The 19,019-nt window shown below is 40.8% G+C and overlaps 1 protein-coding gene and 1 pseudogene across 1 annotated transcript in view; both read right to left on the bottom strand.

Annotated features, from left to right (window-relative positions):
* Nucleotides 1-582: 582 nt before the first annotated feature.
* On the bottom strand, nt 583-2,688 carry LOC117761285 (annotated as a pseudogene).
* A 5,026-nt stretch (nt 2,689-7,714) lies between these two features.
* Nucleotides 7,715-19,019, bottom strand: part of LOC117761284 — a 66,090-nt gene continuing 54,785 nt past the window's right edge. The window contains exons 3-4 of the mRNA XM_034585010.1: nt 8,731-8,866; nt 7,715-7,861 (exon numbers count right to left, since the gene is read on the bottom strand). Of these exons, the coding sequence (XP_034440901.1) occupies nt 7,715-7,861; nt 8,731-8,866 (283 nt within the window). The remainder of the gene's footprint in view (nt 7,862-8,730; nt 8,867-19,019) is intronic.

Raw genomic sequence — 19,019 nt, 5'->3', positions numbered from 1 at the left:
AGAACATCAGAAAGATACGAGTATTTACAGCATTGATTAGAATAAACACTTTGTAGCATAATGGAAGGTCAATGAATTGATGGATTATTGTCAGCAATGGTTCAGTATCTGAGGAGACATATTGTATATCAAGCAGTCTTGTTGTATTCATAGTCTATGGTCAGCAGCCACCACGATCATGATCCCACCATCAAGATCGGATGCCACTATAGTCCACAGTCATTGTCCACTGCCGCCATCAGGATCCATCATCAGCTGCCACCTCGATCGTGGTCCACCACCATTATCAGATGCCAACACGATACAGGATCCGCCATTATTATCACGATCAACCAGCATGATACAGAATCCGCCATTACAATCGCGATCCACCATCATAATCCACGATGTGGCCGCAGCCGCGGTCCTGGATCTGCGGACGTAAGGCAAAGGGACAACGGGGAAGAAGTCAAGTCAGTAACATGTATTGGAGAAGAGGAAGGAGAAGCTTGGAAGAGAAGCTCCATGTGTCATGTGTCCCCCGACCTTCTAGACCTATAGCAGCATAACTAAGAGCGGGTCTAAGACGAACCTGGACCGGCTCTAACTATAAGCTTTATCGTAAAGGAAGGTTTTCAGCCTACTCTTAAACGTACAGATGGTGTCTGCCTCCCGAACTTAAAGTGGGAGATGATTCCACAGGAGAGGAGCTTGATAGCTGAAAGCTCTGGCTCCTACTCTACTTTTAGAGACTTTAGGGATGACAAGTAAGCCTGAATTCTGGGAGCGCAGTGCTCTAGTGGGTTGATATGGTACTATCAGCTCTTTGAGGTATAATGGTGCCGTATTATTAAGGGCCTTGAAGGTGAGGAGGAGAGTTTTAAATTCTATTCTAGATTTAACCGGAAGCCAGTGTAGCGAAGCTAATACTGGAGAAATGTGGTCTCTTTTCCTGGTTCTTGTCAGGACACGTGCTACAGCATTTTGGACAAGCTGCAGAGTCTTTAACGACTTACTGCTGGAGCCTGATAATAAGGAATTACAATAATCAAGTCTGGATGTAACAAAGGCGTGGACTAGTTTTTCTGCATCTTTTTGAGAAAGGACATGTCTGATTTTTGAGATATTACGCAAGTGGAAGAAGGCGGTCCTAGAAATTTGTTTTAAGTGAGAATTAAAGGACAAATCGGGATCGAAGATCACTCCCAAGTTCCTGACTGTTTCATTGGAAGCAAGGGCAATGTCGTCTAGCGCAGCTATATCATTAGATAATGTATCGCTAAGGTGTTTAGGGCCAAGTATTAGAACCTCTGTTTTATCTGAGTTTAATAAGAGAAAATTACGGGTCATCCAGGTTTTTATGTCCTTGAGACATGCTTGGAGTTTAGTTAATTGATTACACTGTTCTGGTTTTATTGACAAGTATAACTGGGTGTCATCCGCATAGCAGTAGAAATTTACAGTGTGTCCTGATAATGTTTCCTAGTGGAAGCATATATAATGAGAATAAAATTGGGCCAAGCACAGAGCCCTGTGGAACACCGTGGTTAACTTTGGTGCGCACAGATGACTCATCATTAATTTGCACGAATTGGAATCGATCTACAAAATATGATTTAAACCAGTTTAGGGCGGTTCCTTTAATGCTAATTAACTGTTCTAGCCTCTGTAATAAAAGTTGATGGTCAATTGTGTTGAATGCTGCACTAAGATCTAACAGAACGAGGACAGACACAAATCCCTGATCTGAAGCTATTAGAAGGTCATTAGTGACTTTTGTCAAGGCTGTCTCTGTACTATGATTAGCTCTAAACCCCGACTGAGAGTCTTCATATACATTACTTTCCTGGAGAAACTCACACAGCTGATTGGCTACAACGTTTTCAAGGATTTTAGACAGGAAGGGGAGGTTGGATATCGGTCTGTAGTTGGCTAAAACCTCCGGGTCTAGGGTGGATTTTTTGAGAAGGGGTTTGATTACAGCTAGTTTAAAGGACTGTGGTACATATCCTGATGATAATGACAGATTGATTGAGTTCAGTAACGTACTATCAATTAGGGGCAGAATTTCTTTAAGTAATTTTGTAGGAATGGGATCTAAGTTACAGTTTTGGTCAGCTGATCAAGGGTGATCAGAGAGAAGCTGTCTAAATAATTGGTAAGATTCTCAGCTGTTTCTGAGATTTCTATTCTTGATGAGGTATTAGTGTCAACTGAGGGCAAAAGATGGTTGATTTTATCTCTAATATTTAGAATTTTATCATTAAAGAAGGTCATACAGATATTGGGTTCGGTGGAGGTGTGACTCTCTGTCAGCCTGGCTACAGTGCTGAAGAGAAACCTGGGGTTGTTTTTATTTTTCTTCTATTAATTTGGAGTAGTAGGCAGCTCTTGCTTTGTGAGGGCCTTCTTATATGCTTTAACACTATTTTTCCAGGCTAGGAGATTTACAACACGGTTGCTGGAGCGCCACTTCCTTTCTAGTTTTCTTGACGCTTGTTTTAATTCATGTGTCTTGGAATTATACCACGGAGCAAATTTACTATGTTTTACACGTTTCTTTTTTAGAGGCACTATTGATTCTAATGTTAATCGTAATGACTTTACAGAGCTATCGACAAGATGGTCAATCTCAGTGGAGCTAGGGTTTTTAAAGAATGTGTTGGTTATATCAACGGATAATACGGGTTTAAATGTAATTGGAATCATTTCCTTCAATTTAGCTACAGCACTATCAGGTAGACATCTAGAAAAGCAGTTTTTTATTAGTGGCATATATTCTGATAATATAAGTTGCATTCACCCATTGACACACACAAATGCTTCTATATTCAATATCTTCCTCAAGGACACTTCAGCATTCAAACTGGATGAGCCAGGGATTGAACCATGGACTTTCTGGTAAATTGACAGCCCTCTCCACCTCCTGAGCCACAGCCTCCCACAATTGTATCAATACGAATAGAATTCATTATTATCCACAGAAAATATTTCACATTTTTAACCCATTTTTTACATTTGTTTTTACAGCATCCTTTGGAAATTATGTCAACTTTGCTCAGTAGATTATTCATAATCTTTATGAAATATTTTAGTGCATTCATGAACTGCAGTGGATGAACAATAAAAGCAGTCGTGATAATGTATGTGATTCAGTATTGTACCCATGGAGCCAAGAATCATGGGTAAAAAAGAATAATACAGGAGTATAGACATAGATATTCTTAATTTAGTTCTTAGTTCTGACTAAGTCCAAGAAGTGTTGGTTTATATGTCCTACATTATGACATCATAATATTGTAGACCCTCCTAGTCTGGTACATTACATTACATTACATGTCATTTAGCTGTAGCTTTTATCCTAAGCAACTTACAATAAGTACATCAACCATGAGGGTACAAACCTAGAACAGCAGGAATCATGTAAGTACAATTAGCAAAACTACAAGTGCTACATGTAAGTGCAACTAAATGTAATATTTTTTTACAGAGTAGATGATGGTTATTAGACATCATCTTCTTAACCAAGGTGTAGTCGGAAGAGATGTGTCTTTAGTCTGCGGCGGAAGATGTGTAGACTTTCTGCTGTCCTGATGTCATTGGGGAGCTCGTTCCATCATTTAGGAGCCAGGACAGCAAACAGTCGTGATTTTGTTGAGTGTTTAGAGTAGTGAGGGATCAGCAAGATGATTGGCAGATCCAGAGCGGAGTGAACGGGCTGGGGTGTAAGGTTTGACCATGTCCTGGATGTAGACCTGACCCGATCCGTTCACAGCACGGTACGCAAGTACTAGTGTTTTGAATCGGATGCGGGCAGCCACTGGTAACCAGTGAAGGGAGCGGAGGAGCGGAGTAGTGTGAGTGAATTTAGGTTAAAGACCAGTCGAGCTGCTGCATTCTGGATGAGCTGCAGAGGTCGGATGGCACTAGCAGGTAGACCTGCCAGGAGGGAGTTACAGTAGTCTAGGCGTGGGATGACCAGAGCCTGGACCAGAACCTGCGACGCCTTGTGAGTGAGAAAGGGGACGTATTCTCCTGATGTTGTGCAGCATGAATCTACAGGAACGTGTTGTTGCAGTAATGTTGGCAGTAAGGGAGAGTTGACGAGTGTCACACCCAGGTTCCTAGCAGTCTGAGTGGGGGCTACCATGGAGTTGCGATGGTGATAGTCAGGTCGTGGGTGGCAGAGCTCTTCCCTTTAAGTAACAGTAGCTTGGTCTGGTCAAGATTGATTTTCAGGTGGTGTGTGGACATCCACTGATTGATGTCAGTCAGACAGGCAGAGATTTGTGCTGCTACTTGTGTTTCAGATTGGGGAAAAAAGAGAATTAGTTGGGTGTCATCTGCATAGTTGTGGTAGGAAAAGCCATGTGAGTGAACATTGAGGGAACATTGAGGACAAGGTTCTGACACAGATCCTCTCCAAGTTACCCTGGTAGAAATCTTCATTTTATAACTCATCTTTTTTTGTTAGACACAACTTTTTCTACCCTGAACACAATTTTACTAGAAATCTAAATTGGCTTTGACGTGGAAGATCAATGTCCCCAAATGACCCCATTGCCTTGTCTCAGAACCTTCTCAGGACGCACTTTGCACCTCCAGCAAGGCTCCGGTAAGAACTGAACACATGTTTCTCTGAAAGTGGAAATATACAATAATCATGACATTGAACAGGGCTTGGCTGTAGGCTTTTTCAGACTAATTTACTAAACTTTGTCAAAGCTGCTGATAATAGAGAAATATTACATTCATGGCAAATATATATATATATGAAATGTTTATAGCAAGTCAAGATTTAGGAACAAAGTTGTCCTCCCTCTGCACTCTGTGTTCCATCGCGTCATCTTGGGATGATTAGTATGTGTCACATCGACAAGGAATCTTCTCTCCTGCAGTAGCTCTAATATCTCAGGATCTCTAAAAGCTCTTGTTTTTTTTCTGCTTTTCTCCAACACCACTTTGTATTTGATTTACTTTGCTGCGCGTGGCAGAATATTAAAGCTTTGTCCGTGGAGTGGAGGTATTTTTAGGCTTACTCAAGTAGCAGCTTTATTTACTGACAGTATAGGCAGTCAGTAATGTTACACTCCTCCCTACAGCAGGATGATGGCTTTACTTCTGTTGTGATGAACACCCCCCACTTTTCCCATCAAACCTCTCCCAGCTACTGCAAACCTCGTCATAACATGGCTCCGGGGCCCCATGTCAGATCAATTCCTGTCCCCAGCCTGGCTATTTCTCTCTCTCTCTCTCTCTCTCTCTTTCTCTCTCTCTCTCTCTTTCTCTCTCTCTCTCTCTCTCTCTCTCTCTCTCTCTGTGTGTGTGTGTGTGTGTGTGTGTGTGTGTGTGTGTGTGTGTGTGTGTGTGTGTCCTGTTACTCTGGGTTTCTGTTCCCCTGTAGCAGTCTGAGGAGAATGTGTAGTCATAAACAATAAAACAGATTTATTTTCCTCCTGCCTTTCACACTCCGGCTCCAGCAGTCGTCTGTTTAAAAATGAGGTATGTGTTGCATTTGTGTCTGTGTGTTTGAACGTGCATGTGTGTGTGGGGGGATGTGTTCGCAGAGCTGGCACTAGGTGGTATTGATTAGTGGTAATGAGGACAATGATGAGGGACAAGGCCCACACACAAACACTGGCACATACACATACACTCAACTGGCAGTTTATTATGTACGCCCAGATAATACGAATGCAGTGTAACAAAGCAGTCCAGTAATAAATTCTTCACATAACCTTCATGAGGGTTATAATGTTACAGTAGAGGTGCTAATTCAACTTTATGGTCATTTTGGAGGTTGCTCTTTGTGTTGCTGTTGAGCGGGACTTATTGTGTATAGACTATTTTTATTTCTATTGTTTTAAAACCTCAAAACTCAATTTTATATAACCCACACAAGGTACACAGCATCCCAATGGAAGGATTGTTTCAGCGAGGTGTACCTAATAAAATGTCAACTGAGTGTATGTGTGTGCAATCATATATTTGTATACCAACACACACACCCACACACTGAGAAATGCCACAGCTGTGCAGAAAGATGAATGGGAGCGTAATTGACTGAGACAATACAAATAATTTGTGGCTGTAGAAGAACATCAAGATTGATGGCTGTTGGGGTATCCTCAGTGGACCACCTCCTTTTTTTTTTGGTGGTTAGGATAGTTTGTTTTGTGAAGCGGGTGGGGGGGTGTTGGAATCAAATACAGAGAGGAAGGAGAGGAGAGAGTGTGCAGACATGACAGGAGATGGAAGAGAAAGCCCCGGTGGGTTGTGTGATGGAAAGGAGCGGAGCTGGCCTACAGAGGGCAGGCTGCTCTAGCTGAATTGCCATCTCCCCTCACTTGTCTCAAGTTGATTAACCCTGTCATACATTATGCATCCCGCGCTGGAAGTGAAAATGACTTTTGGAATGGGGGGAGAGAGAACACGGAGGTGGGCGCTGCCGGTCACACTGGTCTCCTACTGGATCATCCGTCCTGAAGTAATCCTTTTTACCCCTGAAATTGTATTGCATTTCGTTTGACATGTCAGCTTTCAGCATCTCAATGCATGCATTATGTCTCTGGTTGAATGGTATCATATTTCCATTCTTATTTTTTAATATCATTTCTGTGAATAAGGGATTATGATAACATCTGTCATATGGCATTGGGGGTAAGAAGGGTTGTATGGATAAAGCTGAGATCTAAAGGGAATGAGTGCAATTGGTCAAGAACGGAAATAGAACTTTTAGCTGGTAAACTCTACGTTTTTTGTGCAGTACTTCCATGTTGAACGATGTAACCTCTACTGTCGTCTACTGATGGCTGTAGCTACTTTTTACTTTGCAGAAATAAAACATGCTTTGCTTGTAAATGTATAGAAATGTATTGTTCATAGTTTTAATAGGCAGCCTATTAGGCAGCAGTCAGTATGCTGAGTAGGTGCACATGAACTAGTGCTGCTCCTTGGTAAACTCCTTTTCTCCATCTCTGCCACAAATGACTCCCTCTCAACCCTGCAACATCATGACAGCAAATAACACTGGCTTTAATGGGCAAAAAAAGTTAACAATGATTTGAATGCAGCCTGTCTTTGTTATGGGGATAAGATACTCGGTGGCGTCATCATAAAGTCAGTAAAATAATTGTTCATTGTGACCTCATTCACTGTCATATCAAAAACACTGTCACGCATTACTGATGGTATGACTGTTACCCTGGAAACAACCTAAGAAGAAGGGTATTATAATTGGATCATAGTCAGATGAATACGTCAGTATATCCATCAGCCAGTCTCTTCATTTTTCTTTGGAACCCTCCAGTTAGTAGAATGACTTTGTACCCAAAAGAATTTAGCATGTGTAGCAGCACTGCTACTTCCTTTGCAGCCGGTTGTCCTATAAAGATTATTCATATACAGGATTTCCCATTTACCCCCTTAGGTTGGATGGCAAAGTTCAATGCCAGGCCTGGGAGTTCCATAATTGTGCTTAGAATGTGAGGGCCATCTATATCCAATGTCTTAACAGTAATGCCATAAAATCTCTACTGTATAATCTCCAGGTCAATGCTTCTCCCAGTTTTTTCCCCAATGTGACCCAAAGAGGAGTTGAAACCTCCGTGATTTGATCTGCATTAAAGGATGCTAATCAAATTCCTAATTTACATTTGGGTTAAATCTTGAAAAGGTTTACATGCTCTAATGTTTCTAGCACTTTCATTATTGTGTCCATTGCTGCAACACCTCTTTACGGCCTCTGTCTGAAACACTTGGTTTTAGCTCCTATCTCTTTAAGGTCTGCCCTCTGATTGGCCAGCTGGCCCACTCTCTTGGTCAACCACTTCCAGCGCATGTAGCAAATGTCGGCCTCAGCTCTTACTTTGGCTAAGGTAGACTAGATGCATATGAAAATGTTATGTCATTACGATGTCATGTGACAATCCATTCCCCAGAGGTATTGGCCAGACTACTGACTCTGCATTTTAGGAGATTCAGGGGCTTATACCCCACCAGAGGAAAGGGGGAAACTGAAAAAGTATAGTACGTCTCCTTAAACAAAGGACTTCAGCTTTAAGAAAACATGTGAGATGAGTTGATGAGGTTTTCTATAACTTCTAGAACAAAAACGGAAGTTCTGCCTTCTCTTGGGCTACTATTCTACTTCATCTAGTCAAACCTGCTCCTCATGTAAAGTATAGCTCCACTTAGTCCACTGTGAGGTAGACTTGGCAAACTGCTTCCAGTCTTTGTAAAGATTTGTGTGTTTGAAAGTAAGGGGACTTACTCTGCCGTCTTCACCACACATTAATTCACTGGAGTTGCCAGCTGAGAAATGATGAAAGCTCTCTAATCATATTTTACTTGCTGTGTGAAGTATCGAAGCGGCATGTGAACACACCTTGACAGCATAACATGCAGCGCAGTGAGTCAAGTCAAAGCCAGCCTCGTCACTTCCATGAGGCTTTTGAAGAAGTAAGTCTGGTGTAGAATCTGATCCTCACGTTCTCACCCACCGAGCACTAAAGCCCCCATCTATCTCCTATCAGCGCTCTTAATACAGCAGATAAATCTACCTCCTCTCTGTGATCTCCCCTTCCTCTCACCTGCGTCGTCTGTAATCCTGGTCCACATGGAACTCTGTGTGTGTGTGTGTGTGTGTGTGTTTTGGGGGGTCTCCTAAGTGCCACATACACAAGTATGCACTCTCATAGGAGCCTTAGCTAGCATGCTAGGCACTTACGGTCTAGATACCATCTTTAATACCTGCCGGGCGTTGTCATCTGCTCTCACATCTGATAGTTCCCAGCGGGCCAGCAGACGGCTCAGCCCTGAATTATTAATCACTCCTTCCCTCCACAACAGCGCCGTGCTGATCAGCGCTGCTAGTATATAAGCATGGCTGTTAAAATAACATGTGACAACCAACCAGGGGGAGATGTCACATTAACTTGGCACTAACAACAGTGGTGTGAGCCTTCATCAGATTTGAACTCAGTCTCAACGGTGTCAGGTTGCTGAAGTTGCTTCTGAAGGATGGAGCAGGCCCATTAGGTTATTTCTTATTCATTTTAATGTTGTATTTATAGATTTTTGGGGGCTACAGTTTGGGAACTTTCTCATATTATGTTTTGAGCCTACAGTTTTGACTCCCACAGACTTTGTGATTGAATCCTCTCACCTTGTAAAATCAAACCATACCTCCTGTGAATTACTGTTTATGTTTTATCCTAGCAAAATAGGTTTGTTTGAAGAAAATGCTACATATATATGTATTTTTTTCACAATCAGAACAAACATCTATTTTTTTTCTGCATGTGCATTTTTCATTCCAGCTACAAAATGCTGATAATAGTCATTATTATCATGAATTTAATGTGTTTAAGTAATTGATTTCATACAATTCAGTGAAAGTCATCTGGGCATGGCTACTACACAAACTATGGCTGCAGCACAAGCCCATTACCATCATTTTCAGAGTCTAAATATTTAACACTTCAGAGACTAAAACACTGTCACTACCACTTTATTCACGGCAGCTGAGCAGCTTAGCAACAATGTGTAATTCACCAAACATTCATTTGCATACCATTGTCGATGTGGAGCCCAGTTTGTTCATGTTTTTTTTTTTAAGTCCTTCAAATCAAACCCGTCTGAGTCTGCTCCTGTTGTTTGAAAATTGACCAACTGCATCTTTATGGTTGAGATCAGCATCCTCAAGAGTGTTCGGGTTCCACGCGGACTGGAGCGGACCCAGCTGAAATTAAACAAGAGGCAGGGTACAGCTTGGACAGTTGGCCTGTGTGCCTATTTCTCTAATGGCTTGGAAGTAGTGGGACAGTGCCCAAGCTTCTTCTATTGGACAGCCTCCTCTGATGTTTGTTTATAATCAATGCATATGAATATTTACTGCAACCCCATCTCCTCAAAAGGAAGCTTCTATTACTGAACTAAACACAGTTCACACACGCTGAGTCCCATAGGAGGACGTATCCCTAGAAATCAGGTGCTGATTATAACACAATTTCACACAAATGTCTATTAGGATGAATGAGGATGATGCATTTGGATACAAAAGGTCAGGGTCAACTTCACTGTGACATCACAATGTTTCACTACGGCATGCTGATTATATTTCTTTATCTAATGATACAAGTATTATTTATTTCATTTTGTATTGTTTAATAAGGTAATGTAATCATGAATTATTATTAATTGAGTGTTTTCTGTTGATCATGTTGGTTTGGATTAATCTGATTGAATTACAGTTTGCATTCGGGTGGCGAGAGTTTTACAGATGACTGATCGGAGTTGAAGAGTTATGGGGGTTGTCAGGTGAAGAAGAGAGTGGGGTCATTATGTATGTCAGTATGTATTCTATGTTTTAAGTGATATGCTATCTAACACAACAGGAAAGCCATCAGTACCTGGAGCTTTATTATTGAGTTATTTAATGTTAATGGTGTGTCTATCACATCTGCTTGTTTCTTATTTAGTCAAGTCAATTATGTACAACTGAGGAATTGGGTTCTTTAACAGGGGCATACAAATTTGCTTTAAAATAATCAGAACGCACCATCATCTATTTCTAAGGGTGACTGTATGATCTTGCCTACTGATTTCCATGTGTTTTTATTTCATTTAAGTCGTTTTTTGTTTTTGCTAATTGCTATCATGTTCAAAAGGATCCTGTCTTAGTCTTTGTATCAGGAATTGTTTTCCTTTAAAGCACTGCCTGCCATTTGATTTCTGTTCATTCTTTCTAAATTACCTCTGCAAGATTCTTACCTCCACCAAGGAGATTCTTCGTTTATTTGAAAGGAAACACTTCAAAACCAATTCCACCAAACTTAGTAGAGTGATGGGGCCTCAGCCTGGGAAGAACCCAAAATATTTTGGTAAGGATGTGGATTAAGAATTTTTGTTGTCGCTTTGTTAGGATTGTTAGGCCCTGGGGGGAGATTTGCTCTGCTCAGTGTCATTCTAGTTAGTGTTTTTTTGTCATTCGGTTCATTGATTTTATTTGAGTTTCTGTTTCCTTAGTTTCTTTTATGGAGAGTATGATATGTTTCCCCTTGCGCTGCTACTGTTTTGTGCTGTTGTGTCAAATTGGATTTTCCCTATGGGTGATCAATAAAGGCACATTTTATCTTATCTTATGATATAATAGAAGGGTGAGATAGTATGGTAGACCTCTTTTTTAGTTGAGAGATAAACGCATCAACGAAACCACTTATTCCCCACCTTCAATGCCGTTCTTTTCATCTTGTCCCCTCACATTAGAATATAACTCTTCATCCAAGTTGTACTTTACAGCTGAGCCAGAAATTTCAGGGGCCGACAATAGCTGTTCCATCCTCCCACCTAATGGATCCCTGCATCTCTGGGTTGTTCTGGATTTAAAACACAATAGGTGGCAGTTTAGTTTAACTGCTTCTTGTCTCTCAGCGACAGAGCAAATTGATATTCATTCATGAGTTAATTCATTCATGAGTCAGTCGTTAGTCACAAAATAAAATGCCTACCGTTACCAGGTCCTCCAGGAATCTAAAAGGCTCTTCCAGGCTTTTTGGGCTTCATGCCAGTGCCAATCTGTATCCTCAAGCTCTACAGGAACAAAACATCAGATACTTCTCCCTTATCGTATCAAAGAGTTGTGGTCTAATTGGGTGAACATCTGAACGAGGTTGGAATACATTCATCCACCATCTTGGGTTGTTCCAGTGCTGGTTCACCACAAATAATTTGTGGGTGTTAGAAGGTGGAAGGTGGTCAGCGGTAGAAACAGAGAACACAAACAAGAGCAATGTCTATGGCCTCAGAGCCCAGGATGACTTCAGGTACCATGTTTGTAGTGTACAAGAATCACAAGAGCTCAAAATTGCAAAGTCAAATTCAGCATGTGTACATAGTAAAACCTCTGCTGGATCATTTACAGCATTAACCCACAAATTCAACATGTTAAATGATTAGCTTTGCTTTTAAGCAATGCATGACTCTTCTGAGGTCATGAAGGCCACTCCATCATCTATTTGTTTCACACTGAAGGGCTCACTTATGTGGTTTATAAGCATTATAGTATTCAGGTCAGACTGAATGAGTCCAAAGCTTTTCAGGGTTTTGGTGCCATCAACAATTGCAGAGATAAAGGACACAATGCAGAGGGGTAAAGATAGCATTGCCCAGGGTGCAAGATTAAACAAATTAAGAGGAAATAACAATTAGGTTACTTCAGCATATAACTTCTATGTTACTTATTAGATTCTTCAAAGCCACATACTCTACCTGGAGCATTATTGACAATCTCACTGAAAGAGCATTTCAAGCACTAGACAGGTCTGTCCTTAGTGTACAAACTAGACCACAATCAGCAGTGATTTGTGGAGAAAATCTGGATAAAAAAGGGTATGGCTGCATTCGTGACATATTGCAGCAGTTCATTACTAAATGTGAGCAAGACACTGTGGATGGAAATTTCAGTTTCCAGGATCTTGAAGGGGCCACATCCTGTGATGTGATTAAATTCACACTCTTGGTTACTTTACCAAAGCACCCTTTTCCGCGGAAGTTTGTAATGAGGTAGCAACTTTGTGCTGCTGCGGCACAGTGTGTTGCTTATTGGCACCTCAGAGCTGTCTGATTTCTTCTTTTCATCTGTGACCCCAGACAGAGAGGAAGTACATGAAGGGAGAGGAAGAATGTGTGAAGGTTACAAAATGGAGTCAACAGGGGTCTGTCAGATGGCACAAACGTAGCTGAAGCAATCATCATACTTGTGTTCATAAACTTTTGGTTATAATCCTATACAACCTTGAAGTTAAATGTTATCCAGCATCATAACCATTTCAGTGAAATAATGTGGGGGTGGGGGGGTAATATTCGTACTGGAATGACCTTCCATTTGCCTCATGATCCGGCAGAGAGCAATCACCGTCAGCTTGCCCTCTTGACCTATCTGTAAAGTAAGTGAGCAATGTTACAATGTTTTGTTATGAAAATGGAGGACGCTTACATGTATGACACACATGACACAAATGGGAAGGGAGTATATAAATTTTTTTAGAAACATCTACTGAATCTATATGCACCAGAATTTGCCTTACACCTAATGCCTGCCAAAATATGAGCAAAATATGTGTGTGTGTGTGTGTGTGTATCAACATAGCTTTACCTCCTCATTTGTATGTAGGCAAGGTACAGTGAGTGAACAGGATGTGTTTACGAATATGTTAGTGGGTGTTCTCAGGAATGTAGGTGTTCTGTCAGTCACTCAGTGCAGGGATAATGGCCTTGCTACACTGATCTCATTTACACTGAAAACACAAGAATAACCTGCCAGACTTTTATTACTTCTGTAAACGCTGTTCATTTGTGTTTTGGTGGGAACTGACAGACAGACTGTTGGTTTCACTGGGGGAATTATTAAGGCTGACCCCACACACACACGCACACACACACACACACACACACACACACACACACACACACACACACACACACACACACACACACAGTGTGTCGGGTAGAGCTTTCCCTCATGACAGCTTTATCAATATTCCCTTTCATCAGAGTGCTCGGTCAGCAAACGTCACTGAAAGGCCACTGCGACACGGCTAACTGCCTCATTAAAAAGTTTGGTGGGGCAAGGGGGCAGCTGGCGGTGAATAGAAGGGGCCCGGGGTTGATGGAACCCGGAGTCCCCAAGGCTGGATCCTCTGGAGATCAACTCTCATTGGAAACTCTGACCCGAGCCGCTGACCCTGTCTATTTACACCCAGTTCAGAAGAGCAAGAGGAGGAAGACTGCTCTGTCTGTCTTCCTGTGCCTATGCATCACTGTAATCTCCCTACTGTTACTCGCCAAGCTGGCAGGAAGGAGAAGGAGACAGAACAGAGCTGAGTGTTTATAAGTGAGGAAAATGGAATAAACAAGTAGTAATGAGAAGAGAAGTAATGCAACAGACAGGGCTGATCAATTCTCAATGCTACCAATACAAGTCTCGATACTAGTGTTGCTGGGAACCAGTGTAAGTTAGATCACATGTTAAGCACAGTAACAATAGCCTGATTCCTATGCTACATCTATAACTCAAACTTCTGCTTATTAATTTGAAAATGGAAACAAATGAATCAGTCGTTTGTTTAAGCTGTTCATAAGTTTTGTTTCTGTACAAAATCATAACAGCAATTTTTACTGAACCTCAACTCTGTTCATATAAAATCTTTGCCGCGGCAGTCATTATTACAGGTTACTTCTGCATATACTTTTAGTTATGTCCTGGAGGCATGTCACAGATAGGGAGGTGGCCACGGGGGAGTGAGGGAGTAAAACAGAGAGAAAACGTTCAGCGTGATGCAAAACATTGTTGCTGAGCTGTCCACGATAAAGGAAACTGAATTCTAAAACGCCCATTGTGGAGAGAATCACCCTGCTTTTTATTTTGTACCGAAGGGGCAGGCAATGGAAATGCTGTGGGCAACAATCATAAACAAGCTATAATCATAATTTAAATCTGCACTCACATTATTTCCATCTTTACGATGGCAAAGCAACTGTCAGCTCTCAGTCCAGCTGTCTTTAAAAGAGCCATTTAAACACAAAACAGCAAGAAATGAAAAGGTTCAGAAGGGATAAGGTGGACGGTACAGAGGCAATAAAGACAAAAAGTGATGGATGCACTAAAAACAAAAAGGAGGACGCCACAGACTTATAAAGTTGGAGCAAGAGCAACAGAAAAAGATAAAAAGAGAAGGATGAGCGGAGGAGGAAGTTAGCAGACAGCTTGCTTCCCCTCTCTGCTCAGCTCTGCTGGCTGACTGTTTAACAGATGGAGGATGACAGCTAATGCTTAATGAGGTTTCAGGCACACAGGCAGTAACCTGCATCACCAGGAAAAGAAACACATGGGTAACTATTCCTTACTTGGAGAGTCCCCCCTAAAGAGATATGCACATTTGTCAATTACCTCACACCAGCACAGGCCACTGTTTTCCACAGCTCCCACTAGGCTGCTCGCCAGAGATGAATATGCACAAGTTACTAATACAGGCAATTGGAAGTAATGTTTAGGACTCAAATGGTGCATTTGTCATTGTATGGTTCCAAGACTTGTGTGCATTGAAAGTGATAAGAGATATTCTCATTTAATGTGGATCAGGAGGTCGTCAAAATGACAACACGACAGATATTACGAATGGCCAGGCTGTGAAACACTGGCTCACTAGAGTTGTCAAATTTTTCTACATTAATAAACGTTTGCGATCAGAATGCTGTAATCACATTAAAATCCTATACTGCTGGGTCAGTCCTGGTCATAAAGGGAGAGGCTGTTCTTACATTTTACCAAAGTTATCACTCGTGTAACTGTAAATGAAGGGAAGTGAATGTTTCATTATCTTCTATCCTAATCATCTTCATCCTCCTCTATTTAGTGTTTAATCACATGAGTGCCTGCTTTCCAAAAACATTAATTAAGGTACAAGTTTTAAGTAAATTCATTGAGCATTTAATTGAAATTTCCATTTAATGTGTTTAGCTTGTTGGTTCCCTTAGTTTTATTTCAGTACAAATTTAATATTTTTGGGGTGTAGACTAAAATATTATTCATGCAAATAAGCAATGGCGGATTTAGCAATTTGGGGGCAACACAGGAACACAGGCATGGGGCCCTCTGCATCCGTTGTTCTCCACCTTTTGTAATCCTTATTTATCTAAGAAAGTCCTACTTGTATCTTCTTTCCAACCCAACAAAACATATTAATAGTTTAACAAATGCAGTCACAGTAAAATCTTATTTTCATTAAACAATATTATCTCTGTACAATAAGAATGTAGCGTATTGTCCATTCACATGGAAGATCTGTCATCTATTACCTTGGTTTTCAGCAGGATCTCTGATTGATGTTGATGATGGGCCACTATCTTATATCTTGTTTTAATTAAGAGAGAAGATAACAAACAAGACAATAGGAGGTCTATTGTGGAGTTACAGAAATAATAACAAAATATAATGATTGGGTGCATGCGCGCTCACACACAGAACCCTAACCCTAACCCTAACCCTAACCCCTTGCAATTAAATATATAAATGGATCAATTTAGTTTATATTTAAATCCTTTTAATTTAAATAATTACATGTTTTGACATGTGATCATTGCAACCTCCACAGCAAGTGGCTGTTTGTGTTGGGAAGTGGTAAATTGAGGCTAATAAACTTTGTGATTTCCATAGTCGTGGGCCTGATATGTGCAGTAGTCATGTACTTTGGGCTCAATTGTCAAGTCAGATAATAATAATAATAATAATAATAATAATAATAATAATAATAATAACCATAATAATAGTAATAATAATAATAATAATTGATCCCAATGTACAACCAAACAACTGGCATAGATACATTTGACTGTTGCTTCGCTGTGCTTTCAGAACCATAGATAGGGACGTGTGTTGCACATTGGTGTGGTGCTGTCCATGGTGCTGTCCGTGGTGCTGTCCATGGTACTGAAACTGAGCAGAGGACACATCACTTTGTTCAGTTTCTTTGCCTCTTTGCTTTTCCTGGTTGTAGATAGAACTTTCAGCTTTGATTATGTTTGTCCAGTGTAGCAATATACAATCACAAAATAAAAAGAAATGAAAGGGAAATGAGAGAGAGAGAAAGAAAGAGAAATTGGGTGATTATTATTAAGGGCTTGGTTATTTAATGTAAATTGTGTTTTGTTTGTGATGAAAGTTCTATTTAGTTTTAACATATTGTACCAAGAAGTTTACCACTGTGCTCCATCACACCCCCTCTCTCTATGTTCTGGGACCTCATGCTGTACATATCAAGTGCTGCTTTACGGCCTGTGGTCTTTAAATCACTCCACTACTTCTGTTATAGAGAAATAAATGTTGTTGTTTTTGTAAACTATGGCCTGAGGTCACCAATGGTGGCTAGACAATGCCATATAAGGCTAATAAATCATGAGTACGGTAAGTTAGTTGATACAGTAACACATATAACTCAAGTGTTGGACCATATTGCAACAACCATAGGGTCTAGAGAATTCACCCAGATTTGTTGACTGTTCTGCTGCCTCTACACTATGATCTAATATCATTCTGACAGAAAACATCAGCAGGGGAATTTATCCAAACACCTTTGTTGACAAAATTAAAATCATGTTCATTCGTTCAAACACGATGCATGCATTTCAGCCCGAGAGGGGAAACATAACTGAGGTCCAGACTTCAGGGACCTCATAGCTGGCTCCAGGAATGCTGCTGCCATTATTTGCAGTTTGTTAAAGTGTGTCTCAGCACTCGAACTGAACAAAGGTAAGTAATTGAATGAGTGAGCGCCAAACATTTCATGGTGTCATGTTTGTTGATTAATGAAGAAAAAAATAATTTCACTTCACTGTGCAGCTGAAAATTTGGTCTCAAATGTAATGATGCAGTAGTCTCTGTTGAATGTTTCATCAAATTTAACATCACATAAGAACCTATACAAGTGTGTGTGTGTGTGTGTGTGTGTGTGTGTGTGTGTGTGTGTGTGTGTGTGTGTGTTTGTGGGGGGGATTCTAATCTGTTGATGCCACAGAAACGAGATGTAGAAGATGTTGAACAGATTTGCTCTGTCCTTACAAAAAATCTGTGAATGAAAAGCTGATGATGCATCTGTGCTGCAAATTGGTTTGACGATGTGAGAAGAACTGAACTCTGTACCGTGGGGGATAATGAACACATTCAGTGTTCACCAGCAGATTTGACTGCGCTATCAATGTGCTGCTGCAAATGTTCAAAACTAAGTTGACAATAAAACATCAAGGAAGATATGTAGTTCCTATGCTGTGATCTGGTGTGAATTTGTCATTTGCTTTTTGTGTGATATGAAAAAGTGACCTGATAACACAGAACATCAAACACAGATGTCACCTGATAAAATCAGCCCTTTGTTAATCATTACCTGTGAAATTGAGGGTTAAAGGGATAGATTACCGAAAAATGAAAATGCACTCATTATCTACTCACCACTGTGCCGATGGAGGGGTGGGTGAAGTGTTTGAGTCCACAAAACACTCCTGGAGTTTCAGGGGTAAACTTTTTAGCAGCAGAATCCAATACAATTGAAGTAAATGGTGACCGAGACTTCAGACGTAATAAAATAAAACACTCCATAAATGTCCTCTGACAACTTCCTGCGTGGTGCATTCACGGAATCTCGGACACACCATAGTGTGGCTACGGCCGCTAGCTTAGCCACTTCCTGTGGACATTTAGACGAAAAACATGGTGAAAATGACCTCGTTTCGAGTTGAATATGAATCTCAGGGCTTGCTGACACTTGGATGACACCACACGAGGAGTATGGAGGCATTTCTGTTGTTTTATTACGTCTGAAGAAGGACTGTCTTTGACTCTTATTGACTTCAATTGTATTGGATTCTGCTGCAACAAAGTTTACCCCTGAAACTCCAGGAGTGTTTTGTGGACTCAAACACTTCATCCACCCCTCCATCAGCATAGTGGTGAGTATATAATGAGTGAATTTAAATTTTTTCGGTGAACTATCCCTTTAAGTGGAATACGAGAGCTAACACAGATGACAGATCACAGTTCACATTGAGGGGGCTGTTTTGTTGGTGGATGAACTAGAATGCAGATTGAAAGCCAGTCCTTATCACTCAACATCAGTGTTCATCGTCGTCATTATAGGACTATTTGTGATGGTTCTGGAGCAGAATGTTAAACTATCAGCAATGTCCGGGTGCCCACATACTTTGGACTGCATGCTTTATCTTTCAGGATGGCAGAAATTATTCAAATCCCAATGGCTTGTGTGGGAGTAAATGTGGAGACAAGCTGTTCTCGCAATCTTTGATCGATTATTGCTTCTTTGTTTGGAGGAATATTTTTGGAGAGGTGTTTTCATTGATATCATAACTACACACACTGTACACATACCAGATAAGGAGCTCAGTTTGTTTTGCTCTCAAAGGGCCATATCTCCTGGTTAACTCATCACCCTTCTTGTCACACGCACACATTCTCTGTTATTATTATGTTC

Source organism: Hippoglossus hippoglossus, chromosome 5 (assembly GCF_009819705.1).
Source record: "Hippoglossus hippoglossus isolate fHipHip1 chromosome 5, fHipHip1.pri, whole genome shotgun sequence".
Taxonomy (NCBI): Eukaryota; Metazoa; Chordata; class Actinopteri; order Pleuronectiformes; family Pleuronectidae; genus Hippoglossus; species Hippoglossus hippoglossus.
Note: the sequence above shows the minus strand (reverse complement) of the source record. Positions and strands in the feature narration are given on the sequence as shown.